This window comes from Colletotrichum paranaense, assembly GCF_030867605.1.
Source record: "Colletotrichum paranaense strain IMI 384185 chromosome Unknown Scaffold_19.1, whole genome shotgun sequence".
NCBI classification, from domain to species: Eukaryota; Fungi; Ascomycota; class Sordariomycetes; order Glomerellales; family Glomerellaceae; genus Colletotrichum; species Colletotrichum paranaense.
Genome location: NW_026848977.1, coordinates 552,249 through 578,343, shown reverse-complemented (window position 1 = coordinate 578,343; position 26,095 = coordinate 552,249). Strand labels below are relative to the sequence as shown.

The following is a 26,095-nucleotide window of genomic DNA, read 5'->3' as shown; positions in this document are numbered from 1 at the left end:
CGGGACTGGTTACTAGTTACTATCAAGAATCATCTTTCTTATTATCTCTCGAACCTTTACAGGCGTTTCTTCTTTTCTTGTTGTAATTTCTGGCGTAATTCTTTTCCAAGCCCTTCCATCTAGCGGGTGTGGGCTGCTGCATGAGGAGGGGTAAAAGCAAATGGATACATGCACAACGTTTTCACAAGGTCAGAACCAACGAAGTGTTTTTTTTCTTCTGCTTCAGCCATGTGCAAACGGCTGCAGAAAAGGAAAACAGGGTGCCACAGCGGGAGAAGATGAAAATAAACAAGAAGCGGATCGCAGGTTCAAGAGGGAAAATAAGCCCGAAGTTCCCCAAGCGACTAGCTATCGTCACCAACCGGAGGTCTTTAGAAGCAAGAAGAGACAAAGAGATGCCAATGTGACATCTGACACGAGGGTAAGAGAGAGGGGTAGTGGGAAGAAAAAGCTCCCATGTGGCTCGGAACCGACAGCCTAGACATACATGTCCAACACCACCACCAGGCTTTCCCTCTCCAAGGATCAGAACTTTTATGCAACCATGCGGACCACCGTATGCGGTGGGAAGCTGCAAAAGTAAGTTGGTTGGCATCGGGACAAAGAAGAGCTGGTGGAGTGGAAGAACGTGATTTGCCTATAACAGGTGGGGAGAGCTGGAGTCGCATCCTCTAACACACACTTTACGAACGCATGCCTTCTTCATACATAAACAAATGAGAGTATCTTCTCGCTCAGCTAGTGAAGCAGATGCTTTCTCTATGGCCTCTCACCACCTTAACCCAAGGTAAGTAAGTTCCAATGGTTGACTATCCGCAGCCTCACGTACCCAACGTTGGAACCGCCCGAAAGACGGTGTGACGGACGGGTCCACGGAAAGGAAAGGCCCAGTCTAGGCAAATGCAGCGGGGCGTGATGTGCATGTGCACTACACCAACAACAACTTAACAAGCCAACCTGCATGGTTGTCTGTCCCACCCCTCGGAATCTGAATGGGCGGAAAGGTTTGGCACTAGTTTTACTGTGCCGCACAGAAAACGCCCAGAGCTTAGAGGCGAGAAGCTGTCCCCGGTTCTCGGGCCCTGTTCCCAGCTTTTTGCTCTCGTTGAGTCGTTGAAGCAGAAGGAGGAAGAGACATAGATGTATGAGATAGGTGAGAGTGTGAGTTGCGAGTTTGTGAACCAACCACTTTGCCCAACCATAGCCCAAGGCAGATTGTCTGCCCCTTCCATCCGACACACATACCTCTCTAGCTGTTTTTCTTAGTTTCGTTTGAAACCAAGACATGGGAATTCCTCCTCCCGGGAAAGACATAATTTTGCCCGTCCCAGAAGGCTGGTTCGTCGTGTTCTGTTGTGCTGTGTCGTGTCGTGAGTGAGCATGTGCGTCCGTGTTCCATGTCTGTGTGCCCTGCCTGCACTGCACGGCTGGAAGCTGATATGTCACAAATTTGTTCATCTCTTGCCAGGTTACAGTTACACAACATAAAATGGGCATTTTTTCTGTATTACCCTATCGGCACTCAGCAGCTTTCGCTCCATCACGCACGCACGCAACGCTGTTTCTTCTCGACCGTATTTGTCGAGATGCATCAAGGTAGATGTCCATTCGCTTCCCGCCTAGACCCAGATTTTGGCGAGGCGAGGTGGGTTGAAGTTGTAGTGAGGGGGTATGGACGATCATGGGAGACACCGAGGTCCGGACACAATTGCCCGGCAAACATGAATTGTGTTTCGCTCCTCTGCTTCACGTCAGTTCCATGTGATGATCGCCGGCGGTACGGATTTTTCATTGAATATCGGTATTCAATCGGGCGTTGGAGAAAAATCCAGATCAGGTTTCAGTACGGAAAGTTTGGTGATCGTTCATTGGCATTCCAGTGATGGAATCATGCTTTCGCTATCCGGTCACGTTTGACTATGTACCGCTTGCTGCTGCCGTCCGTCTGGACTCTTAAGACTGCCCGAGACTCGCTAATTTCCGCTGCCGATCAGACGTGCGGATAGTTTGAATAAGAAGCCCTGTCCAACCCTGTCAAAGGCCATGGGTATGCCCGAGTCACCAACCTGTTGGTTCCAACAGAAGTATGTAAACCACCCGCGAGCATATAATAAGAGCTGCGGTAAACTCCGTTGCTCGCCAGAGGGATGTCGTTCGTCTGCTCGAGTCCCAGGATGTCGGAACCACGGGCGCCAGGACAGAATGGAAACCTGGGCAAGACCCCCCATCGTCCCTGACCCTACGTATAATGGGGGTGACTGTCATGAAATTCCCAGCTTCGCTTTGATGATTCCTTTTGCCAAGTCAACCCTCCGGCAGGCAAATACTTGATCAGCGTACGGAGGTAATCAGTACCTTCCGGTCTAGGCATCTCGCCCTTCCCCGGAGTTCCCACATCCAACCAGGCAATAGGTGCCAAGGTGGGAGCCGGAGCGCGTTTGCGCCGAGGCGATGTGCGTCTATTGCGTGCCGAGAACCGCGTAAGCTTGGAGCTTTAGTCCATGGTCGATTATGGTACAAAGACCCTCTGCTGTTTCTCTTCTCGCCAAATTCCGGTCATTTTCTTAGCTGTCTTGACTAGCGGGGTTTGTCTCGTTGTGATGTTTGACTCGTGATGCCCGGCATAATTTTCCGTCCGGTGAGTGGTAGAGGTCATTTCGATAATCGAGACTCGGAGGTTAGGCTTCTTGTGGTCTACTTCGTTGACATATCCGCCCGTTTCCCACCTTCCCTTCTTCTCCTCCAAGACCCTCACAACATATCTTGAGTGAAATCCTAAGGACTATTGCAGACCTCAGCTAGCATAATTCGGTGATGCCTTGGTTAATGGTTTCTCTTCGTAAGGCTTGACCCCAGGTCAAGCGTGCCTTGGACCTCCATTTCCGTTTCCCTACGTATCGTTGTGCTCAGGACCAAAAGTTCGAAGTGTATTCGCGACATCCGGCTTTGGATCCAATAACGAGGCTCATTGGAAGCCGAAATCGCATAGATCCTGTCCAATTTCCCGGGTGGGTGCCACAATCTTCTCTTCTTTTCATCTGAGACGTTTCCCCTTGTCATATGGCCAAACTCGGTGATAAGTCGCGCGAGCGCAAAGAAAAGATTCAGACGGAGAAACTCTTCCGCCTCGCCCTTCTCTGGGTTTTCGTCGTCATCGTCGACATACGTGATATTCTCACCCAAAAGCCACGCGGTAAATCTTTCAATGACCTCTCTTCTTCGCCCTTTCAGCCCGCACGATAAACTCCTCAAAGCTCACCGCGTCAGCACTCTTCCGGCCAACATCATCGTCAACGCGCACAACACGGCCCCAGCCCTTGATAAGAGCCCGCCAGTAACACACCTCCGCGGCAGGGCTCAGATACCCTCGACCAGAGAACAACGCCCGCTGCCGTCTCGCAATCCCGCGCGCCACGTCCGGGTGATCCTCCAACCACCGGACCGTCGCCTCCAGGTCCGACCAGTCCGGCTTGACAAAGACCATGTTGGCTTCCTCTGCGCGGAGTGTCGTCGGCCACTGCTCCAGTGTTCTTGGTGAGAGTTGATGCTGCTGCTGATGTCGCTGCTGCTCATCCCGCGGCTTGGCTTCGAAAGAAGCAGTCTCGGGCAACTCTGACTGGCCTCCTAATAGTAGGGAACTCGAGTACACCGGCTCAACGAGGTGCGTCGTATGCTGCATCCACTCCAGCGGCGGACTCAACACCACGCTCTCGCAAAGCTGATGAAACTGCAGCCGGCCAGAGTACGACACGCCCCCGGTGTGGATAATGTACTTGTACCTGCAAAAATCTTCAATCGCCAGCGCGTTCGTCGCGTTCTCCCCGTTGTTCGTCCACTCGAGCGCCTGCACGTCGGCCCATCCCGCGTCCTTTGTGAGCTGGATGAGGTCCTGTCGGGATCGCGGGTTCGCACTGGCGCCGTTGTTGAACCACGACGTGCCGCGCCACACGGCCCGGGCATTCTTCTTCTCGAACGGCAGGCTGGCTTCAATCTCGGCGATGGCGGAGGCTGCGTGCGGGAGGGAGCGAATGAAGGGCTGGGTCCATGCCCAGAAGGAGAAGTGGGGGATGGGGAAGGTGTGTCGAGGGGACGAGGAGGAGGAGGGCGAGGTCCGCGCCGGACGGCTGTGGGACCAGGTATGTCTGATGGGCGTGTCCTGGATGTAGAGGTTGAAGTAGGTGTCTGGTAGAGGGGTTGGTGAGGTGAGAATGGCGCGGTGTAGCTGGTGGAGGGCGGCGCTTTGTCGCTTGGTCTTTTGTGTTAGTTGCTGAGATTCAAGATCTTTCTATCTCCCTCCGCTTGGAGGTGGAAAGTGTGTAGCATTGGAGAAGAACTCACCTCGATCCATTGATCTGACATGTCCACAGGTCTCGGCGCCTGCAGTATCAGTATTCTATCGTCTTTGATCTGCCCCAGCAGCGAGGCGGAAGCGTCGCCGAGTCCGAGCTGGAACTCTCCCTCGGCCGCGGCCAGGTCAATCTCCTCTGTCAGGCCGGGGAACGTTGCCTGGCATTGTTCCTCGTTTAGGTGGAGGTGTTCGAATTCAGATGCCGCTCCAGTCGCAAGGCCGGCCTTCTTTTTCCAGTCAAAAGACACCGCCGTGGAGTGATGTCCTGTTGAGGGATTCCAAAGCCTCTCTCGCGGGTAAAACAGAACGTAAGTGACAAGGACGAGAGTGGCTGCCACGAAAACTGGCCCTACTCGCCGCGCGGCCTTTCTTTGGCGCATTGTTCTTTCACTTTTCTTTGCTTCCTTCCTGGAACGACAGACTATAACATCATCTCAAAGTTTGGTTGAAATGTAATTGAAAGAGAATGGAAATTGAATCTGAAGCAATGTGGTCTGAAGTCGGTATTTCAGATGGTTTGACCGGTCACTTCAAACCGAGGTGTCCCCTGCTCTCAACATGCGACACTGCTGGGGAGCGGGGTCTCCCGCGAAAGAGAGTTTTGCAGCATATAGACGAACCCAAGTGTTAGGAAAAGCAAGTCACTGTCGCTTTATCGGAGACTCGATCCTATGAAGTAGGACCAAACACCTACCATGCCAAGAATCATTGGTTGTATCGGGCGGGGCCGGATGTTCGGCATGCAAAGCGATTCGAAAGACACAACTCAAGCTTCCCTAAATTGTGCCGCGGCGACAGAAAGGACCAGGAAAGACTTCCGTACGAGGAAACCAGGAACGTTCGGGGCCGAAATGTTGACCATGGCCTGATTCATCTCCCGCCAAGCCGTCAGCGGATCTGTGGTGGGAGTTTGGGTGGCAGGTCCTCCCTCAAAGGATATGCCTTGAAGAGAAGGAGTGTTGTGTTCGGGCGGGGGATCTCGACGCCAATTGGCCTGGAGGTTACTTTCCCCAAACACGTGCTCGTCCTAGTCCACCAATCATCTTACACATTGATATTGACCCGTTGCAACGTCCCCCGGATTTCCGCTAGACTGCCGCTCTCCCGGCGGAACCGAAAACTCATTGACATAGCCACGGGACGAAGCGTCTTGAGATTTGAAGCTTGTGGTGGCTGTGCCATCCTCTGCAGTCCCGTGCTGATGGCAGGCTTGACCAGGTATGTCGCAAGTATACAGGTAAGAACAAGACTGGTCACAGCTGCCCTGGTTGACGAAATGAGGAAAGAAAGTCCTGCCGTGGGGAGCTCTGCGCTGGAACCATCGGTAGCACCGGTAGCACCGACAGATCAAAGTATACCTGGCCTAAATTTCGCCGAAGAAACCGAGGTAGGTGAGCAGAGGTTTTGGCATCATGCCTAACTCCGTGCCGTGCACTGAAAGTCACGAAATAGCCGGCAACTAGCGGAAGCTACGGCACATTCTCCACCTTTGCCGGAGCAGTCTACGGCGTCTTCCCGGTCGATTGAAAGGACAACATGCCGTGGCCCCGACTCAGTGTCAACCTTTGGAGATGTCTCAAAATTCTGCCCCAGAGGAAGTGCCTCAAGTCCCAAGGGTTCTTCAATGTACAGTAGTTTTATGGCAGTTCTTCGTAACCTTCGCGGTTATACATAGCCCGGCGGCCTTCTGGGTACCATCGCAGCAATGACGGCTCCGAACACCGAAAATGAGGGGCGTACTTGCTTGGGTGACACAGTGGGTGGTTGTTTGCATTGCTCAGCATCATCTCGACAATAGAAATAATCTCCTGAAGCCTAAACTTGGAGCAAGCTCACAGACCATCGCTAAGTCCCGTGCCGAATCCTGCAGGACCCGAGCCTCATCTTCAAACTCAACGTCGACTTTAACATCAATTTCACCTTCAAGGTCTTCCTCATCTTCAGTCTCAACTCAGCTGAACTCATCTCAACTCATCTCAACTTCTATTCAGTAGATTGGGCACGTGTTCGAGGACTTAGCAGAACATCATGCATGTAGGAGATTGTTGGGTCACACTGGCGGAGTTGATAAAAGAACAACGTCATGATCAAACAAATGAATTAGAATCGTTGTTGCTTTTCGCAACAATACGTACAAATATCTTGCGCCTGCATAGAAAAGGATTCATGGTCCTCTGCGGCTTTTGTAAAGCAGCACAGCCAGCACCAAGACTCAACTCCAAATAAAACCGTTTCCATGCCGTGTTATTCACTGTTCAGAAGCCGGGGACGCCCGTACCCTGGGTGTCATTGATAAACTAACGAAATAGCGGCCAAGCCATACATCAAATCTAGTGCTTCATGCGAATTAAGAGCAAATGCCCTTTGGATATCGTTTGTACATCCAGCAATAGCTGGGCCAATCTTCATGGCTTCAGTTTCTTACAACAGGAAGGCACCGAACATGGTGAACAGGGCGGCCAGACCGGCAACAGCCAAAGGAGCCTTCTCAATGGGGCTACCAAAGGTCATGCCAGGAGCAGCGTTGGAAGAGCCAGTGGCGGAAGCGCCGCCGGAAGCACTGGCAGAGGCAACACCTCCGGTGGTCTCGCCGTCTGAAGCAGAGTCACCAGCGGTCTGGGAGCCATCGCCACTGAGACCGGGGCCAGTACCAGCACCAGCGGTCATGTACTGTCGGTTTGTTAGCGGCCTACTCTTCTCAAGGAAAAGAATGGATATAATTTACCTTCTCGGCAGCGGAGGGGATGGTAGGGATCTTAGTGGGGTCGACCATCCAGACGGAGTCAGAGGTAGGGCAAGCGACAGAGTGGGAGGTAGAGGCGGCACCACCATCACCAGTAGGGGCGGGATACTTGGAAAGAGCGCTCTTGAAGTTGGCGTACTCGTCAAGCTCGGAGACAGTGCTGCCGCTGATCTCGACGATACCGTACTTGTTGGCCTCCTGTGAGTACTCGTACATCAGACCACCAGAGTAGACGCCGGTCATCTCAGAGTTCATGAGAGCCTCCATCTCGTCGAAGGTACGGGTGTTGGTGTTGCAACCGTACTCGGACAGGCTGTATCATTGGTTAGTTTTAGAAAAGCAAACGGGGAATATTCGTGTTGCTTACAAAATGGGAATACCGTAGTCGGTGAAGTTCTTAACCTTGACGTCCCATCCAGACTGCTTGAAGCTGGAGCTGCACCAGGAGTAGTCGTTGAAGGCGAAGAAGTCGGAGCGGGCATCGTCGCTACCGCAGTTGAAGTACTCAGCGGACTGCATGCGATTGTCGGCGACATCGGCGGCAGAGTAGCCGACGGGGACGTGGCGAAGGCCGCGGGAGGCCATGTAGTTCTTGATGTCACGGGTAACAGCCTTGACGTAGGGGGCGGTCAAGGTGGTGTTGGCCTCATCGTGGATGACCTCGTTTCCGGAGAAGAAGGCGAGGGTGTTGTCGTACTGGGCGAACTCCTCGACGGTGGCGAAGACGCTCTGGAGGTAGACGGCGTTGTAAGAAGGGTGAGGGTCGGCGCGGTTGATGGAGTACTTGGGGTTGTTGACATCGGCGACGAGGTAGATGCCAGCGTCGGCGAGCTTCTGCATGCACTCCTTGTGGTCCTTGGAGTTGTCGACGGAGTAGACACGGATGGTGTTCACACCGAGGTCCTTGAACTTGGGAATGTCACGACCGCAGATGGTGGTATCGGCCAGGGGGTCGACGTTCTCGGAAGAGCCACCGGGCTGGTAGTCGATACCACGGACGTAGAAGCGGGTGCCATCAGCGTAGAAAGCTATTCATGTCCATGTCAGCCAATTGGGTCAGAACGATGCGATATTTGGTGATCCATACCGTTGCCGGAGGCGGAGACTGCGGGCAAGGAACGGGCCTTGATGGGGGCCTCGCGCTCAGTAGCAGTAGGCTTGGCCGAGACGACGGACAGGGCCGCAAGGGCGGAGATGGCAGCGACAGACTTCATTGTGAATATGTGTGCGAAGGAACCAAAGTGAATTCCCAAAAACCCAAGTTGATGATCAGAAAGTGCCAAGCGGTAGAACGTTCCGAAAGAGTGAGGAACAGTTGAATGTGAGCTGCGAAAGGGGTGAAGTTTCGGAGTCCAAAAGGGTTGTTGATTAAAAGGGTTGGTCGGTTTAGTGAAAGGTAGATGAGGAAATAAAGTCAACCAAAGCGAGGGAGTTGACGTGTGGGTTTATTGAAGAGGAAAGGGAGGCGCACTCGAACCCGGGGAAAATGGCAACGAGAGGTCGGATGAGGATTTTGAGAGAGAATAACGAGAAGGAGAGAAAGAGAGAGGTCGGGCGGGAAGGAGGGAGGTGGATGATTAAAAAACGGCGTGATTGACGGTGGTGGTACGCAGTACTTCGCACATTACCTGGGTTGTTAGTGTATTCGTACACTAGGTACTCCGTACCTGTTATTCGTACGAGCGAGTAACCAAGAAGGAGGAGCAGGGCAAGCCGCAAAGTGGAATTCGTTCTTTGCAACCCACACCCCCCAGACTCTGGGAGGTGAAGGTCTCCACTGCGCGCCCTCTTTCCCAGTCTCTGAGTCTCCTCCCAGACTTTGCGGCCCTGGTCCAGATTTCCCTTGCCTTGCCAGCTTGCCAAGGAAAGGACCGACAGGAGTCGTGGACGGTGGACCACGCCGCCCGGGGAGGAAAGGAAGGGGAGGGAAGGGATCAAGGGGGGGAATAGGAGCAGCAGCCGTTCATTCGCCTAATTGATTCTAGTGTCTCCTTGTGTCTGTCAGACAACCGCACCATCGTCCTTCACTGGCTGGATGGCAGCTGTTCTCTCTTGCTTGGACGTTTCTCCTGGGAAGACATTTGCGAGTCCAATTCAGGGGACGGGAAGGGAAGGCGTGGGTCACAATTCTCCATTAATATGAACCTAAGAGGAAAGAGGGGTGTGGCTGCAGACAGCGGGAAGGTGGGATGGAGCTAAATCGGGTTCCTGGCAAGCAAGAGCAAAACTCAATTGGCTGTTGAGCAGGCACTCAGCCGGTGGCCCTTCCTAAAGCCACACCCCATCTTGCTCAATTTGATCAGGTTGTGTATTGTAAACACGGGCAGAAAGATTATTGGTGATGTAATTCTGTCAGGTCGTCCAGCGTCCGTCTCTGGGCGCGTTGCACCGGCGCGTCTGGGCACAGGCTTTTTGTCCACGTCGTCGACAAACCACCGCCTTGCGACTTGCCGTGGCCCGTTTGGCTCTCTCACGCTCTACTCCGTATGGGTACCAGAAAGAGAGGCAGCACATTTTGCTCTATTCCCCATCCGTCGCACCTTGGAAACAATCCTATTATTCCATCCCCATTGCTTCAAGTCGCCTGGTCGAACCCGCTGAAACGCAACAAAAACGACGATCGCCTTTGGAACCAGCCTTTTTCGAGGCAGCGAGACGCTACGAACTAGTAGCACTGCTTATCAGCATCCCTTCCAATGCCGCTGAGCCGCTTGGCCGTCACGCCGCCTCCCAGTGCCAGTCTCACTCAGCCATTCGTACCTGATGTGTTTTTTCTTTCTTTCCGGTTTGGCTCGTATCCCAAAAAACTCTTGTTGAGTAGGTATCTGTGCCTTTAATCGCCACAGCCATAAACACGCCTCCGTACGAAAAAAGAACACGAATTTCCCCACACACCATCGAAGCACCATTGCCTTTTACTGCTGCCGGCTTGCCGCTACTATGTACTTGAAATTCCAACTCCACGAGGCAGGGCATCATCTATCCATCTGACGACAATCACGATAACAAAGACCCACCGACCAAAATTCAATCCTCAAGGTGGTAGGTACTTGGCTACAGTACTCACTCAATCCCATGTGCTCATGGCCCCAAGCATGTCCGTCTCACGGTCTCACCCACCCTACACCCCTTTTTTTGCATGCCGACAGAGACATTACGACCCAGCCGCCAGTCAGAAAGTGGAGATCAATCCCCATTCTTTGCCCCAGTCAAAAACGACATTCCATGCACTGCCACAGCGATCAATGGAGGTAGGGAGCGCCCCTGCCAGTCCCTGCCTTCCGATTCCGCGTCCTCTCGTCACCACCACCACCACAATCCACTGGCACCACACCTGCACACCAACTGCAGTCTGCAACTAGTTCTCGACCTTCTATCCAGTTTCCTCCACTTCGGCCACCGAGAAAATCCTCAAACATCTCCTTCAATTGGCCAAGACCGACCTCCAACGCGAGAGAAATGATCTCAAGAAAGCTCCAAGAGAAAGACCATGCAGCTAAGAAACGGCCATAGCAAGACTCACTTCGCTTCGCCGGCGATCTAAAGAATGCCGCGCCGCGAAGTCCACGTCAACACTGCCACCGCCCACCGAGACCCAACCTCCACCCCGGCCCGGTCTGGTCTCATTCTCAGGTCTATCGCAACTCTGCTGCCGTTTGATGCCGAGTAGATTGAACTTTGAAGCCCAGACGCAGAACGGTACTGCGTACACCAATCTGCTCGAGTCCAATCCCTTTGGCCTATCTGTACGGATCAGGATACAATTATCACCATCCCCCGTTCGGACTGCGACCTACGAGGCTACGACCACTCCACGAGCCCATGCACTGATGCAGACGAGAAATTATCCGATCGATGATCATATTTCGAGTCCAACGTCGTGGGTTCCACTACGTCAGTCCCGCCCATTTCAAGGTGCCCAGTTTCAGACCAACCTCGACGTGCTACCGATTAGATTGAAATCTTTTGCCTGGGTCTTTGCCTGATCGTTGTTACCAGAAAAAGAACACATATCGCGGCCAATCAATCCAGGACTGGATACAAATAAACTGAATCTCTCTCCGTTTCTCTCTGTTCGGTCCGTCTGCCCACTTCCCCCGGACATGACGCAGGCCACTTATCCAAGTTGAAAAGGCGGCCAGCCATCTCTTCAAATGAAACGGCGTCTGGTCAGCTGTTTCCATTCAGTCGCCTCGTCCGTCTTCCCTGCTTGGAATTTTGGCAGTGAACCCTGACCGACTTTGCCTTACAGCTTGCAGGCATACGGCGTCCAAGCCGCCAAAATTTCGCAGTCGCAGGAAACAAATGCAGCCCTTGGGCACAAGAAATTGCATCCTCGATTCATCCCAAATTACCCCCCTTCACCCCTCCATCTTCTGCACGCAGCACCCATTCTGTGTGACACCCTTCAGCGGATTTATCAGGGGTTATCCGCCCTCGACTGTCATCTGATTGGTGCTTGGCCAGTGCTTGGCCCGTTCTTGGGGACATGGACTACTCATGGGAGTCCTTTTCACCTTTGGCCTGACCTTGGCCTCGAACTGTTTGCTTTGCTTTTGCTTTTTTGGGAGACTCCGAATCCATGCCAAGTTGCCAGACTTGGCTCCTGCAGTCTATCCATACACTTCCAAGCGGCACAGAAGAAGTAAAAAAAAATCTCTCAAGAGATTACGCTCTACAGAAGCGACCCTTGGCGGATTCTTGTGTAAAGAACACTCCAGTCTCTTCTCTGTTCTCTCAAGCCCAGGCCATTTCCCTCTTCCTTCTTTACACTTACTCGTCGGGCCTCGTCATCCTCCAGGTCACACCCCGCAAAAGGCCCGTGGGCTCTTGCAGCGAACTGGAATGGCCATGCCCTGGCTGGCGGGTGCCCGCGTTACTGGCAGCGGGAGGGCCGGTTGGGATCTCCCCGATCCCCTTTCCCCCCTTCTGCTCGCTCCCCTTTTGCCTTTTGACCGCAAACGGAATGGGCCACGATCTCAACTCCTGGTAGGGGAGACGATGCCACCGAGTCCTTGCAGGGGGGATGAGAATCACCAGTGACGCCCTGAATTTTTGGATTTTTGGTGACACTGACAGGTACATTTGACGTTTCTGTCTATCAAGGTGGTCAGAACACTTTCATTACTGTCAAACCTAGCACACGTACACGGTGAAACACCATGCGAATGAATCTATTCGCAATGATGGGGGCGAAAAACAAGAATGCTTTGCTATTTTCAACTACTTCAAAAAAACCACCGGAATTGAGCCCCCTCCTAATGCTCCAACTCGACTCCCGCCGACTTATATGTAGAAAAAAGAGTACAGAGCACTGAATGTATGCACCTTAACCTATGCTACTTCGTTGTCTCGATCTCCGATACGCAGCGACATCGTCCAGCTTCGATTTCCGCCGCTCTCTCTGGCTCTGATTTCGCTTCACCAGTCGGACGCTGGTCACGCGTTCCGGGTAAAACGTTGCCGCAGGATCCGCTGCTCGAGGCGGCTCTCGATCACCCTCTCTCTCCGTCTCAAACCCCTTTTGTTGCGTAACGTGCTTCTGCGGCATTCGTGGAATGTCTCGCAGCACAATGTCCTCCGCCGCCGCCGCCGCAGGCGGCTTCAACGTCCTATAACTTCTTCGTCTCTGAGCACACGACTCCTAGACTGCCTGGACGTAGCTTGCAGGCACGCTCTTCGTTGCGCCGCCCTTTTCGACTTCGGCCCAACCGTCGCCCGGATCGTCCTTGATGAGGACAAATCTCTCGCCCTCCGTCATGCTGTGCTCTGCGTCGCTTTGCGCCGTGTACTCGTACAACGCCTCCACGTACTTGAGTTTCTTGGCTCCGCGCTTCGGAGCGACTGCCGGCCCCTTCTTCTTCGGTCCCGCTGTCCCAATCGAGGAGCCAGAGTTGGAGTACGTCGACTCGGGCCGGGCGGACGCTCCGGTGTTCTGCGCGACCATGGGCGATGGTGGTGCCCAGTCGACATAGCTGGCGGGCACAATGCCTTCTTTGTATCCTGCGCGCACCTTGACCCAGCCAGTGCCATCTTTGAAAGTTTATTAGCAAATGGGAGTAAATCTGGCGAGGATGAAAACATACCATCAGGTTCTAGCATTGTGACTTCCCGGCCTTCGACTACAGATACTTCACCGTCGCCACTAGCTTCAAAGGTGTAGAGCATCTTGCCCTTCTGCTGGTCTGGAGAGCCCGACCCATTCGGCGCGCTACCAGGTAGTTCGCTGATATAGGCCGCTGGCGGCGGGGCCATGACCCTCTTACGGGCCGTAGTAGAGCTTACGGTCGACGCAGGAGCAGCTGGGCGGGGTGTCGATGGCTCAGGAGGAACCTCATCTATCGGCGATGTCGGGCCCCCAGTGATCGACCGACGTGCGCTATGCGCGTATCCTGAACTCAAGGAGTTCATCGTATTCGATCTCGTTAGGGTCGGCGAATCTGTTGCGACGGTTGGAGAGGACGCGGTCGGTTTCAACAGCGAGTTGGCAGCCTCTTGGCGTTCGGCCTTGAGCTTCTTTCGTTCATCCTTCGTCTGCTCGCCTGGGCAGTCGGCTGGAACCTTCATCTCGCACTTGTTGTGACACGTATAGCCACAGTCCCTGCAGTCAAAGCCTTTGGCTGATAATCCCCATATTCTTTCACCGCAAAGGTCGCAATTTGTTGGAATCTTGAAGGTTTGCGCCTTGAAGTTATGGTTCTTCGCTCCAAGTGTCACATCTCCCACAGCCGAGGTAATGGTGGACGTCTCGACTTCAGCGGTCACTCTCCGCCTGTCGACGGCGTGGAGATCTTCCTGCAAGGCGAAAATTTGCGTAACCACAAGAACTTCATCCTTCTTCTCGGTGCCCTCTCGTATTCTTTGCTTTATACGTTTGATACCCTCAACCTCCCGTCTTTTCTTGTCAACCTCTCTGCGCAGGTCTCCGAGATGAGCTTTCGATTTACTGAGTACGTTACGGAGATAGATCTTGGCGGATTCGTCTACAATCATCAAGTCGTCGTCATGCCATACGGGACTAGGCTCAAAAACCTTGTCTGGTGGCTCGTGGAATGCGCCGAGGTTGTGACGGATATACATCATAGAGTCGAGGTGAGGCTGGTTTCTGGAAATCTCGGTTGCTAGCTTTTGCATCAATCCTTTACTGCTCTCCAGCATAGCCGCTTCCAATTGGGATGCGACCGTCCACAGACCATTCAGCTTCATGGTACGGAACTCAGCCAAGTCCTGTAGACTGTCCATGACCTCGGGAACGTAGTCATGGTAGTACCGCTCTTTTTGCTTGTTAGTGACATTGATTGCGATCAAGTATGTGTTCTTGACGTTATTCATGTCTAGAATCTGCTGCTGATAGGCGCTCTGCGCTTTGGCCTTGTCAAAGGACGATTCAGACTTTTTGCGCTTGCTTTCCACTTCCTGACAAGCAGCATCGTATTTGGCCTTTGTCTTGCGCAGGTCCGCGTATTGAGAGTCCCTTTCGTGTTCGAGTTTGCCGGCATAGTCGGCATGGCGCTTGCGCAGCTCTTCGAAACGGGTGCCGAGGAACTTGAGGGGTTCAGCCACTTGAGAGAGGAGGTTGTTGCCGTATCGATCGTGTTCGTCGGCTCGGGATTCGAGTGTAGTAAGCTGCGTAGACCAGGTAGTCAAGGAAGCGCTTTCGAGAGAACCTGGTGTCATGGCGGGGGTATCGCCGACGCTGAGAGGCGCTGACTTCTTGTTTTTCTTTTCGAAGTACTTCTTGGCCAAGGCATTGAGCTTCGCAGCATATTCCTTTTCGATGGCACTCCTTTCGCGGTAGAACTGCTGTATTTCGTCGAGCCAGGATATGCCGTGAGCAACCCAAGTGTTGGCGGGCTTGAAGCCATCCTAAAGGACATGTCAGCGTCTGGAGGGGCCAAGCCAAGCCGCGGGGGAAACTGCGCGCGGAATACGGACCTTGAGCTCAGCGCCGAAGGTCGGCGCAACATCTACGTCCGCCATTGTCCAGACTTATGCTGTTGAAACAGCATGCAAAGGTTGGGGATCCAACAGGTCAGTCTAAACTGAGTGCGGCGGCCAGAGGTGTTGTTGGGAGGAGGCGGGAGAGGGATTCGTGATGGAATCCTCCGAAGGAGCGAGAACAAGAAGAGGACAAACCGCCAACGGTGGGCTGCGGCCCGAGCAGGAGGTCGGCGGTGGGGGAGCAGTCGTATAAGGCTAACCCCGCCAAAACGGTTAAAACTGGGAGAAAACTGGGCAGAAAGAGTAGATGAATGCTAGCAGGAGGCGCAGGCCGCCCGAATGATATGTACAGCGAATACCTGAGATAAAGGTGTATGCCTCACCTTGGTGACACGGGTGGGTTAGAGGTTCGGCGAGACGATGATCTTCATCAGTGACAAAGGGACAGAAGAGGTCAGGCTGTGCTATGCTGCGCTGCTCACACAACCAAACCTTGGAAGAATTTCGATGTATCACTGGCGAGTGTATTGGCTGTAGAGGTACATTGAGGTCGGATGCTTGGGGGCATTGACATCGGACGGAGACGTCGTCAGCTCTTCCCCTTGGCCAACTGGAACCTTCCTTTGCTGCACTGGTGTGTTTCTCCGGCTGCTCGGTCCACTAGGTAAGGTACCTGGAGGCTGGAGGTTTGGAGGGGGCGCAAATGCTCTGGGTGTTCTTGCACGCTGAAGAGGCCTGTGGTGGGGTAGCGGACCGGTCGCCTGCTGCGAAATCCACTCATTGGTGCCATTGGTGCCTGAGTACAGGGGTTTCGGATTCGGGTTCCCCAAGCTGCACGAAAGTCTACTGGGTTTGCTATGCTCGATGGATGCGCCGGAGATTGAATAATTCCATGCCGTGTGCTGGTATTCACCTCAAGGCTCAATCAACATCACACACTGCTGATTGCATGAATGACGTCGTACTCCAATGAAAAGAATGGCCCGTGAACAGGGCAACCCCAATGACCTGAAGCTCTTGGGCTCAATTATGTGTTTGGCCGTAGCAGATTGGAAGTCATGTCACGTGCTACGCCCAAAAACCATGGAAGGTACATCAATGATCAGGTACCTTACCTAAGGTAGAAGAAGCCATGACTTCTGGGTTCCTTCCTTCTGCCTTACCTCAGCCACCTACCTCCAACTTCAGCTAAGGTAGGCGCACTCTTGAGCCACCCTTGCCGGTTAAATGTCGGTAGGAAGGTGAGCTTTCCGTTCCTGACTCAGGCCTTGGTTGTTAGGCGACAAAAATGCCCCGCGTAGCCCCGCCATCGGTTTGGAGTGCTCAGTCACAGGCAGGAGTGACAGACGACGTAGCTTCCTAGAATTAATTTTGGTTTGGAAGCTCCAAATCCGTCATCGCAAAACAAACTAAATTCCCCGACTGAACTGCCCGGTTTACACAACCACGCAAAGAAAGACCAGCCCAATCGCATGTAAGTCAATTCATCGTTCTGCTTCCGGCCTTCTCTCTCCCCAATTGAGTTTCCTCTCCAGATTCGTGAAGTTGCCATTCGCTAACCTGCTGTTGAAGCCGCACAGGTGACGGCTGATCATACCGCTACTTCCCTTTGACTGCCACCAACCCTCGACAAACCGCCAAGTAAGACTTTCGACTATTGCAGCTGGCTATATAGTCGATTTTTAATGCCTCTCCTTTAGAACTCACACTTGACCGCGCCTATCCTCAGTCACGATGGCCGACCTTGCTAGTCGCATCACAGAGCCACCGGCCGAGGGCGCGGCCCCGGAAGCTACTCAGGCAGTCCAGGAAGCCCAGGAAGCTGAAGTCCCTCAGGCCGACGGAGCTGCAGACTCTGGCCTTATCGAGAATACCTACGATGTCGACGTCAAGCTGGGCGACCTCCAGTCCGACCAGAACAGTACTCTCTATTCGGTCTCAACCTTTTCCGAAATGAAACTGTGAGTGCACAGTCGAGTCGAATACTTGCAGGTTTCTAATACGCGATTGTACAGTCGCGATGAGATTCTTCGTGGTCTTCTTTCCCTCAACTACCAAAAGCCCTCCAAGATTCAGGAGAAGGCCCTTCCCTTGATGCTGACCGATCCCCCTCGGAACATGATTGCCCAGTCGCAATCTGGAACTGGCAAGACGGCTGCCTTTGTCGTTACTACCCTGTCGCGAGTCGACTTCTCACAGCTCGAGCAACCTCAGGCACTGATGCTGGCTCCCAGTCGCGAACTTGCTCGTCAGATTGAGGGCGTTGTGCGCAACATCGGCAAGTTCTGCGAGGGTCTCAACGTTGCTGCAGCTCTTCCTGGTGCTTTGGAGCGCAATGCCCCTGTCAGAGCCAATGTCATTGTTGGAACACCTGGTACCGTCATGGACATCATCCGTAGACGTCAGCTGGATGTCTCCAAGCTTCGGCTCCTCGTTATTGACGAGGCCGACAACATGTTGGACCAGCAAGGTCTGGGCGAGCAGTGCCTCCGTGTTAAGAAGTAGGTTGACCTCTGAATATGTCTATTGAGAACTGGGCTAATGATAACAGCATGCTGCCCCGCGACATCCAGATCCTTCTGTTCTCCGCCACTTTCCCTGACAAGGTCATGGGCTTCGCTGAGAAGTTTGCGCCCAAGGCTGATCAAATCCGTTTGAAGCACACCGAGCTCACCGTCAAGGGCATTTCTCAGATGTACATCGATTGCCCTACCGAGCAGGACAAGTACGAGGTGCTGGTGAAGCTGTACGGTCTTATGACTATTGGCTCCTCCGTCATCTTCGTCAAGGTAAGACCGACGTAATCTTGGAAGCTTGAGCCTGACTAACCGCACAATGCAGACTCGTGAAAGTGCGGACGAGATTAAGCGCAGAATGGAGGCAGACGGCCATCGTGTTTCCGCCCTCCATGGTGCCAAGGACGGCCCAGAGCGCGATCGTCTCTTGGAGGAGTTCAGAACCGGCCAGTCCAAGGTTCTTCTCACCACCAACGTGTTGGCCCGCGGTATCGATGTGTCTAGTGTTTCCATGGTCATCAACTACGATATCCCCATGAAGGGACGTGGAGATTCGGAGCCTGACCCTGAGACCTACCTGCACCGCATTGGCCGCACAGGACGTTTCGGCCGTATCGGTGTGAGCATCAGCTTCGTCTACGACAAGAAGAGTTTCTATGCCCTCAAGAATATCGCAGATTTGTACGAGATTGATCTCGTCCAGCTCGATGCCAACGACTGGGACCAGACCGAGGAAGACGTGCAGAAGGTCATCAAGTCTAACCGCGCCAAGGCTGCATTCGCACCCAGCGCGACCGATGCCAGCGTCAAGTCTTAGTACTGATTGATCGCTCAATGGGTCGTTGAGGGAAAGGTAGTGCGTGATATGAACGGAGGGCCGCGGCGGATAAATCTGGCACTTCAGACTATGGAGGGCCCGTTTTAAAATGGTTGTCAATCTGGGACAGGGTGTAAATGTGGAAGGCCTCAGATGAGGTCATAAGCCTCTCAGCAGAGGCTACGAAAAATGAGATACCATGAACGGAGACAATGGAAATTCCTGAAAACTAGTAATGATCTTTAGGCTGATCATTCTGATCAGCCGACTTGCACCCTTCGACCCTGCGTACCTGGTGGCTTCGCTAGAAATCAGCTAACAAACACCAATAGAGTATGCGGTTCTTCTGGAAACGATATTCACTGCAATCATGCAGTGGTCTGATATCAGCGGTTATAACGGGACCATACATTAGACCTTCGGGATGGTCGGTAGGATGCGAGGTTGCGTTGGGGGTGGCTAGCTTGCAGCAGTTCGCATCACTATTCGGCCGCCGCGATGCTGCGTTCTACTCAGAAATATAAGAGCTGAGTTAGACAAGTGCAGCGACCCCGAGAAGGCTTGGGGTCTATATGTGACTTCAAGTCGGTATGTCGCATCAATGCCTCATGGCGGATGTTTACGTTGGAGGAGCGTGTCAAGCTCAGTCGTGGTACCCAGTCATGAGCAGCAGGACTCGCTCACGTCGCATGAAGAACTCTTGTTGTCTGAGGACTGCAGAGTCAATCACATCCATCAATCTCAAAGTTGTGATTTTCGAAACGAAGGAGGCAGTCACACCATGGGAAGGGTATCGAGAAACAACTGGCCAGCGACTACATCTGACACTTGGCTACTGAGTCTGGCTAAGTGTGATCATTCATTGGTCTGCGATGGCTATGACCTGCATCACGTGATGTAATCGGCCGTTTTGGCGCCCGTTTTCGGGGCGGTTCGCTTCAACGTCTTTTGGTTTCTTGTTCGGCCTCCGCGCTTAGGAGGAGACTGGGCGCTTAAATTCGGGGGCGATGTGGGAGCACCTCAGCCACTCAATGTATATGCATCTGTTCAACAAGTGCATCTTCATTGGGTACTCGACCTTCTCGGTCTGGTATGATGGTATGCAGCAGGGGTTACATTCTGGCCTGGACCGCCACACAACTCTGGATCTTAGATGCAACTTGCAAACCTCCCCCCAGAACGAAAATAGAGCGACTCGCCCAACCAACCAGCTGGGGTGTCACCCGCCCGAAACGGAATCGGATAGGCCCCGAATTGTCTGGCCTTCGTCATTTCAACGAGATCTCCAGCAGCGGCTCGCGAGCAGACCGGGCCGCTGTGGACGTGACTGCAGGAACCGCATCCAACCCTGCAGGTTGGCGGCATAGTGAGGCAGGGCATTGGGCTATCTACCCGTCGTCCACTTTTGTCGCAACGAGATTATGGCGTTTCCGGATGAAGTCACAGGAAAAGCGAAGCGAAGCGCGGTCGAAGTCGAGAGCCTCCAAGTGAGCGGCAGCGTGTCTCTTTGGGGTATGACGGAAGAGGCACCAGTGTTCCCTTCTGCCCGCGTCAACCTTCTTTCTCCTTCTTTCTTGGGACCGCCTCCATTCATGTATGAACAGTTACATGCCCGCTGCTGAGCCCCCAAAGCCGTCTGTTCTCAATTTTAGCTTTTGCTCAGCTTCTTCTTTTACACACTTTGCATTTTGGTCGCATGGAATAGCCTCTTTCTTTTCTTGTCTCTTCTTCTCGGCTGAATCTTTCCGCAGCTGATACTCTTGGAATAATCGGGTGATACTCTATCTACAGTACTTTCTTGACTCTCTCATATTCTATACGATCTTGAGATGCGGGTCGTCTCTTAATAACCTAATAAGGACACACTCTCAATAGGTTCGTTCCCCAGTTTGTCGATCATCCCAATTAGGCTCATACACAGTCTACTCTAAAGGCTGTTGATTTCCAGACCTTTTTGTCTACCCGCATCTACCATTCACTGACGCCTCTTCAGACTTAGTTGGTTGTCAACAGACCGTATGAAGGATGGGACCTTCATCCAAGTAAGCAACATTTTGTCTCTTCTTACATATAGCGACGCTGACTTGGCTTCTTAGATGTGCTCCCGTACAATGGCCCTCAAGCCTCTTCTTTGGACACTCTCACTCATACTACCGGCCTCCCTCACCACGGCGACGTCGTTTAACCTGTCGAGCGAGATTACGCGATTCGTACCAACGTGTGCCCGCGAATGCTTCCGTTCTCATTTGACTGCCAACTACGACCTCTCCACCTGCGGCAGTGCTCCCACTTTGCAATGTCTGTGTGCCAATGTTGGCTTCTCAGGCCTCACTTTAGGGGAGGGTGCTGTGCAGTGTATCGTCGCAGAGAAGGGCATAGGTTTCTGTCGCGAAAGTGATGCGCCGCGTACGTAAATCGCGTTCTTGATATCGATCATGGCACGAACTCTAACAAGCAGTAGAGACTGTGATCGACGCAGCATACCTGATGTGCTCGAACCAACCGGGAGCTGTTCAGCCCACACACACAGCCATTATTGCAACGTTGATTATTCCTTCCTCTGGAGGTATCATCCTCGTTCCCCCAAGGACAACCACAAGGGCCACCTTATCAACATCGACGAGCCATCTCACGACTTCGATTCCGACGACTCTTATCTCGGCAACAGGCACACCGTCCATCCCAAATACGTCTACGACGTTGGCTACCTCAACTGTACCTCAAGCTTCTACTACGGATAGCATTGTTACACCACCGCCATTGCCGCCATCCTCCACAGCGACACCTTCCGCATCCGCAACTGCAATCCCAGGAGCTGAGGGCGCTGACGCCGGCACCTCCAAGAGCTTGGGCACCGCTCAAGTGGCAGGTCTCGCAGTCGGTATTGCAGCTGCCCTCGGGATTGCCATCCTCGCCATATGCTTCGCCCGCCGCAAGCGCAGAAAGGACTATCCGGATGAAAAGACGGGCTTCTTCCCCGTGCGAGAGAAGGACTCTTGGGAATTCCACCCGCAAGAGGGCCCCGCCAATATCTTTCACATTTCTCCGCCTGTTCACCATGCGCAATCCCCTTCTCCGCCACCGTTACGCCAGCCCCCGGCGGCGCGTACCCGGACAAGCGGTCGCATGAGCTGGTGGCCCGGCGCGATCGGCCTTGCCGTCTCCCGGCCTGAGAGCACATCAGCTGCCTACCGTCCACCACCTCAGGCGCAGAACCGCCCAACGTCACGTCTCCTCCCAGCCAAGCCTTCTCTCTCGTCGCCAAAGCCGGTACTTTCCCTCAAGATTCCTGAGATAGACCTCACACCGTCATCGCTCCCTCGGGCGGACCAAAGCGGATCTGCACCGACAAATTCCCAAATTTTCAAGACGGCCAAGCTCACAGCGCCTCCAAAGAGCCACTACAATGCCCGCGAAAGCACAATGACGGAATTTGAAGAGGACGGCGCTATCACCTCGGCGCGCTCGGCTCGCTCAAACAACATTTGGAGACCGCCCTCGGCAACAGTGGGAAGCAATAATAACGTTCCCAAGTCTGCCACGTACTACGTAGCTGACAAGAACGGCAATTGGGTCCTAGGGGACCCCAAGAGCGCCACGCACATGGCACAGATCGCCGAGCTCGATGCGTCGGGTGCGAGCCAGGGTGGTGGCGCCAAAGCGAAGCCCTCCTATGCTGAGTCTGCCATGCTCGCTGCCACGGCCACGACTGCGGGCATGGGCCACGGAGCCGGAAGCCCCGTTGCTCCCTCCGGTCCCCGGATGATGCCACCACCCCCAGTTCTTCTTCCGCCTGTCGAGATCGCTCGAACCGGTGCCCTTGCCGCCCCGCCTGCGGCTCACCAATCCCGAACCTCGAGCGTCTACTCGCCTGCCACCACGAGACCCAACACAGTTATCCAGAATAGCGCCCCGTCTGCTGGAGCTCCCCACCCGGTGCCGAGCATGTCGTTCTCTCATCCCGAACCTCCACGCCGCCGGAGTAGCTCTCTCGGCCGCCGCAGCTCATCAAAGTCGAAATCCACAGGGTCCGCCACTGCTCCTTTCCCTCCTCCCGCTGCATCAATATCTACAGGCGCTGGGAACCCACCACATCGGTCTGACAGCCATGACTCCCACGCGTCAGCCACGACAATCGCGTCCTCCGTCGCGAGCGAGGCCGAGCCCGTGATTGAGCAAAGCGGTCTCTCCCCTGTCGTGGAGTCACCTGCCTCAAGGGGATCCCCAAATGTCGGACACTCACCCGTCTCCTACCCCGTCATCCCCGGCCGCACCAGCTCCAAGCCTGGCTACAACAACCTCCGCCTGCTGGCTCCTCCCGCTCGGCCTTTTGCTGCGTTTCCCGCCGGACAGCCCAGTCCCACGCTCGGGATGATGCAGCAACAGCAGCAGCAGCAACAGTCCCGAAACGGACCGTACATGGCCAGCCACGACGTCCCCCGTAAACCCGTCGGCCCTCGCCCCCGCCCAGCCGGTCCCGTCACCGACCCCAGCAGGATCGCCACCGGGTCGCCCTCGCTCCGCCTCGTGACCCCGTCTCCTCCCCGTTCTTCCTCCTCCGATAACAGGAACAATTCCCAAGGCCTCCAGCAAGAGCCCCACTGGGAGCCCGCGCAAACCCAGAGGCCGCCGCAGATGAGACCCCTCTACCCGCCGCCTCTGAACCCCAAACGGCCCAGGCTCGAGCGCAACGACGACATCCACCCGCAACCGCAGGCCGCGCAAGTCCAACAGGCGCCATTTCTTAACCAGGAGCCTCAGCCGAATTCGGTCCATAAGGCGCTCTGGGGGAACCTCCCTCCTCGAGCCCAGCAGCAGCAACAGCAGCAACAACAGCAGCAGCAGAAGCCAGCTCCCTATTCTGGTCTCCCATCACAGCAGCAGCCTCAACCTCCTCAGCAGAGACAGCAGCAGCCCCAGCAACAGCTAAATCAACAATCCTTCCAACAACGTCAACGCCGTCTCTCACAGCAACAACCAAACCGCCAATCCATCCAACAACCCCTCCCCCCCAAATCCCCGCCCCCGAAACAGCCCCTGCCCGACAGACCATCCTCCGCCTCCCCATCACCGCACCACATCGCAACGCAAGCCATCCGACCAACCTCGACAATCCTACAACCACCACCACCGCCAACAATCCGCCCCCCCTCCGCCTCAACAACCGCCTCCCCCACCGTCGCAACCCCCTCAACAACATCCTCCCTCCTGTCCAAACGCCTCGGCTCCGAACGCGCCGCCGCCCTCACCCTCCCCAACGCCGGCCTCCGCCACAGTCCCAACTGGAGACCCGTTCGCCCAGGGGGTAACGGAGACGGAACGGATATGCTCCTCTCCCCCGACGCCGCTCTCTTCCCTACACCTCCCGGGTTCCCATCCCGGACTGGCGGTGGTGGCGGCGCCGGGCGCGGTGGTCACTTGCCTGCTACGCCGACCTGGCAGCCGAGGCTGACGCCTACTCGACGGGGCGATGACTTGTTCTTAAATGTGCAGTGATTCAAGGTTGACAAAACTTGCATCTCGTGCCACCTTGGACGAGAACTACAGGAAAGGATTATAACCATCATTTTTTTTTCTTTTTTATACGTGACGAAGACAAAGAACTATCTATACCCACACTCTCTACGATATTTATCGACATTTTCTTTTGCATATCTGTATCCGTAGCACTTTCCTTTTCACTACTCTCTTTAGATCTGATAATATTGATAAGATGGACGGAGGGCGAATGTAGATGAAGATACTCGGCAGATGAGCTTGCATTACCGGAGTTGGTTTCCGAAAAAAGGTTTTTCATTCTAGCTCTTCTACCAATATTGTGTATACTAAGGTACATTGACTACGAAGTTTTGGTCTTTCTTCCGTCAAGAGTGTCTGCTCGTCATTATAGGTGCTCTCATGCAATACCGTCCTGGAGACGGCCTCTTCTGCTCGTAGGAAATTCTACATTTATCTCATACCGAAGCACTGCAATCTTGTCTCTCATTCTTCCTTGACCATTTGACCTCTAAGGCATTCTCGTTCATTGTAGACATCCTCAGGCAATCGGGGCCGATGCCCACCTGACATGACGTCCTCCAAGGAGGTCATCTCAATAGAAGAGTGTCCACTTCCATCGCTTGTCGCACTTCGATGGTTTCGCCGCGAACGTGAGGTCCGGTTATGCTGGCTTCGCTGGCTCCGCTGACTCCGTTGGCTTCTTTGACTCCTCTGACTACCTCTTCTCACAAGGTCTTTGACATCGTCAACGATATCACTCATGACATCGCTGATTTGGTCGTCAAGTGCATCTATCCCAGCATCGAAAGCTGCTCGGTTCAGGTGCTGGTTAGCGTCTATGAGTTTGTTCCTCTTCCTGATCTCCGTGAAACGTGACAGACTACCGAGCTCGAGGACGTTGACTCGTCGTGTTTTGCTGGTGGGATTACCAACAATAAACGGACGCCATGGCTCTTCTTCAGCGATGACATCTTTGTCGTCCATCACCCCAGTTGGCATCGAGTCGCGGCGTTTGATAGATTCTCTGCGCGCAGCTGTCCACCTATCCATCGCCTCGGTCTTGCTCTCCGGAATGATCGTGACCTCCTTGAAACGAATCAGAGTCAATGTCAGTAGCAGTGTCAAAATGAACAAGATTCCAGCTACAACTCCCGTTGCTGCTCTCTGACCGAGGTTACGCTGGGCCATACCGCCTAGTGCAGTTGCTCCAGCAGCGAATATGAACCCCAGGGTGTGACAAACGGCAAATCCTGCAGTCACGCGAGGGTAGGCGGAGTAATTTTTCCTCTTCTGTGCGTTGTCCGAATTCCCCCGAGGCCGACCTGTCATACCAGACTGTAGATCCGAAGTGTCAAAGGTTTCCATGATGAGTCCATTGCATTCTGAGATTGCCAGGCACGAAAGAAAGCCGATCGCAGCGGCGACAATGGCAGGCGCAATCGGATGTATTGGTGGGCCAGTCGAAACCAATGTGTAGACGATCCCAGCCAGTGGGAGGCCAATGGCGAAAATGGATCGGCGAAGAAGGTGAGATGTCCATGTTACCTGTTTGTCGAATGTCATACGACTGGTGTTTACCTGGGTATGTCTCGCTCTGGAGAAGTAACTGGCCTTCTGGAATGGGATAGCAGCGAGTGCGCCAAATGCTATCGCAGATACCATGAGCCCGACAAAGGGTGACCGCATTCGGTAAAATCTTGAAGTCAGGGATCCCAGCAAGACGATGATGAGAACCACCTGGGCGTAAATCCAACCAGAGTAAATGGCCATGACAGCAAAACCGGGTTGTCGAAGCATCTCAAAGCAGAGTGCGACGCCATGATACAACTCCTCGCCCCACCACTTGGGTCCAGTTTTAACACGATGCATCATGATCTCGCCGCGAGCAACACGCCGGGAGACATCCGTGCCAGTTCTGACTTCCACGACTGATCTTCGGAACGCCGAACGACGCACCTCTGGACATAGAGTGTTCAGCAAAAGGGCTATTGCGGTCAGGGCGATACTGATATAAAACCCGGAGTCTGGTGGGAGTTGATCGATCACCGCGGCGCCAATGAGGAAACCAAAGCCAAGGGATGCAATGTAGCAGCATGTCCAGATACCGAGCCAGACACCCATACCACCTCCGTGCCTCCTTACATCAGAGTCATCCACAACCTCTTGATGAGGATTGCTGCTCATGAGAGATGCGCCGAAAAGGTCTGTAAGTATTGAGTGGAAATTCATGC

The 26,095-nt window shown here is 53.9% G+C and overlaps 8 protein-coding genes across 8 annotated transcripts; 4 read left to right on the top strand and 4 right to left on the bottom strand.

The window, feature by feature from the left end:
* Positions 1–160: 160 nt before the first annotated feature.
* On the top strand, positions 161–1,140 carry CPAR01_15480 (uncharacterized protein; the record flags this gene model as incomplete). Its single annotated transcript, XM_060499729.1, has 4 exons — positions 161–421; positions 508–579; positions 714–787; positions 1,035–1,140. 4 exons carry the CDS (start codon positions 161–163, stop codon positions 1,138–1,140), a joined length of 513 nt encoding a protein of 170 aa, XP_060341729.1.
* A 2,062-nt stretch (positions 1,141–3,202) lies between these two features.
* CPAR01_15479 (uncharacterized protein) lies at positions 3,203–4,728 on the bottom strand (the record flags this gene model as incomplete). Its single annotated transcript, XM_060499728.1, has 2 exons — positions 3,203–4,252; positions 4,339–4,728. The coding sequence occupies 2 exons, from the start codon at positions 4,726–4,728 to the stop codon at positions 3,203–3,205; spliced, it is 1,440 nt and encodes a 479-aa protein (XP_060341728.1).
* A 2,041-nt stretch (positions 4,729–6,769) lies between these two features.
* Positions 6,770–8,305, bottom strand: CPAR01_15478 (glycolipid anchored surface protein; the record flags this gene model as incomplete). The annotated part of the gene is made up of 4 exons (XM_060499727.1): positions 6,770–7,018; positions 7,074–7,404; positions 7,459–8,119; positions 8,179–8,305. 4 exons carry the CDS (start codon positions 8,303–8,305, stop codon positions 6,770–6,772), a joined length of 1,368 nt encoding a protein of 455 aa, XP_060341727.1.
* Positions 8,306–9,450: 1,145 nt separating this feature from the next.
* On the top strand, positions 9,451–9,855 carry CPAR01_15477 (uncharacterized protein; the record flags this gene model as incomplete). Its single annotated transcript, XM_060499726.1, has 1 exon — positions 9,451–9,855. A coding segment is annotated over one exon (405 nt), but the record flags the coding sequence as incomplete, so codon positions are not given.
* A 2,565-nt stretch (positions 9,856–12,420) lies between these two features.
* CPAR01_15476 (uncharacterized protein) lies at positions 12,421–15,071 on the bottom strand (the record flags this gene model as incomplete). Its single annotated transcript, XM_060499725.1, has 4 exons — positions 12,421–12,693; positions 12,742–13,124; positions 13,178–14,957; positions 15,027–15,071. 4 exons carry the CDS (start codon positions 15,069–15,071, stop codon positions 12,421–12,423), a joined length of 2,481 nt encoding a protein of 826 aa, XP_060341725.1.
* Positions 15,072–16,766: 1,695 nt separating this feature from the next.
* On the top strand, positions 16,767–18,365 carry CPAR01_15475 (DEAD/DEAH box helicase; the record flags this gene model as incomplete). Its single annotated transcript, XM_060499724.1, has 4 exons — positions 16,767–16,993; positions 17,048–17,533; positions 17,584–17,821; positions 17,874–18,365. The coding sequence occupies 4 exons, from the start codon at positions 16,767–16,769 to the stop codon at positions 18,363–18,365; spliced, it is 1,443 nt and encodes a 480-aa protein (XP_060341724.1).
* A 2,111-nt stretch (positions 18,366–20,476) lies between these two features.
* Positions 20,477–23,861, top strand: CPAR01_15474 (uncharacterized protein; the record flags this gene model as incomplete). Its single annotated transcript, XM_060499723.1, has 2 exons — positions 20,477–20,771; positions 20,827–23,861. 2 exons carry the CDS (start codon positions 20,477–20,479, stop codon positions 23,859–23,861), a joined length of 3,330 nt encoding a protein of 1,109 aa, XP_060341723.1.
* A 486-nt stretch (positions 23,862–24,347) lies between these two features.
* CPAR01_15473 (uncharacterized protein) lies at positions 24,348–26,093 on the bottom strand (the record flags this gene model as incomplete). The annotated part of the gene is made up of 1 exon (XM_060499722.1): positions 24,348–26,093. One exon carries the CDS (start codon positions 26,091–26,093, stop codon positions 24,348–24,350), a length of 1,746 nt encoding a protein of 581 aa, XP_060341722.1.
* Positions 26,094–26,095: the final 2 nt, after the last annotated feature.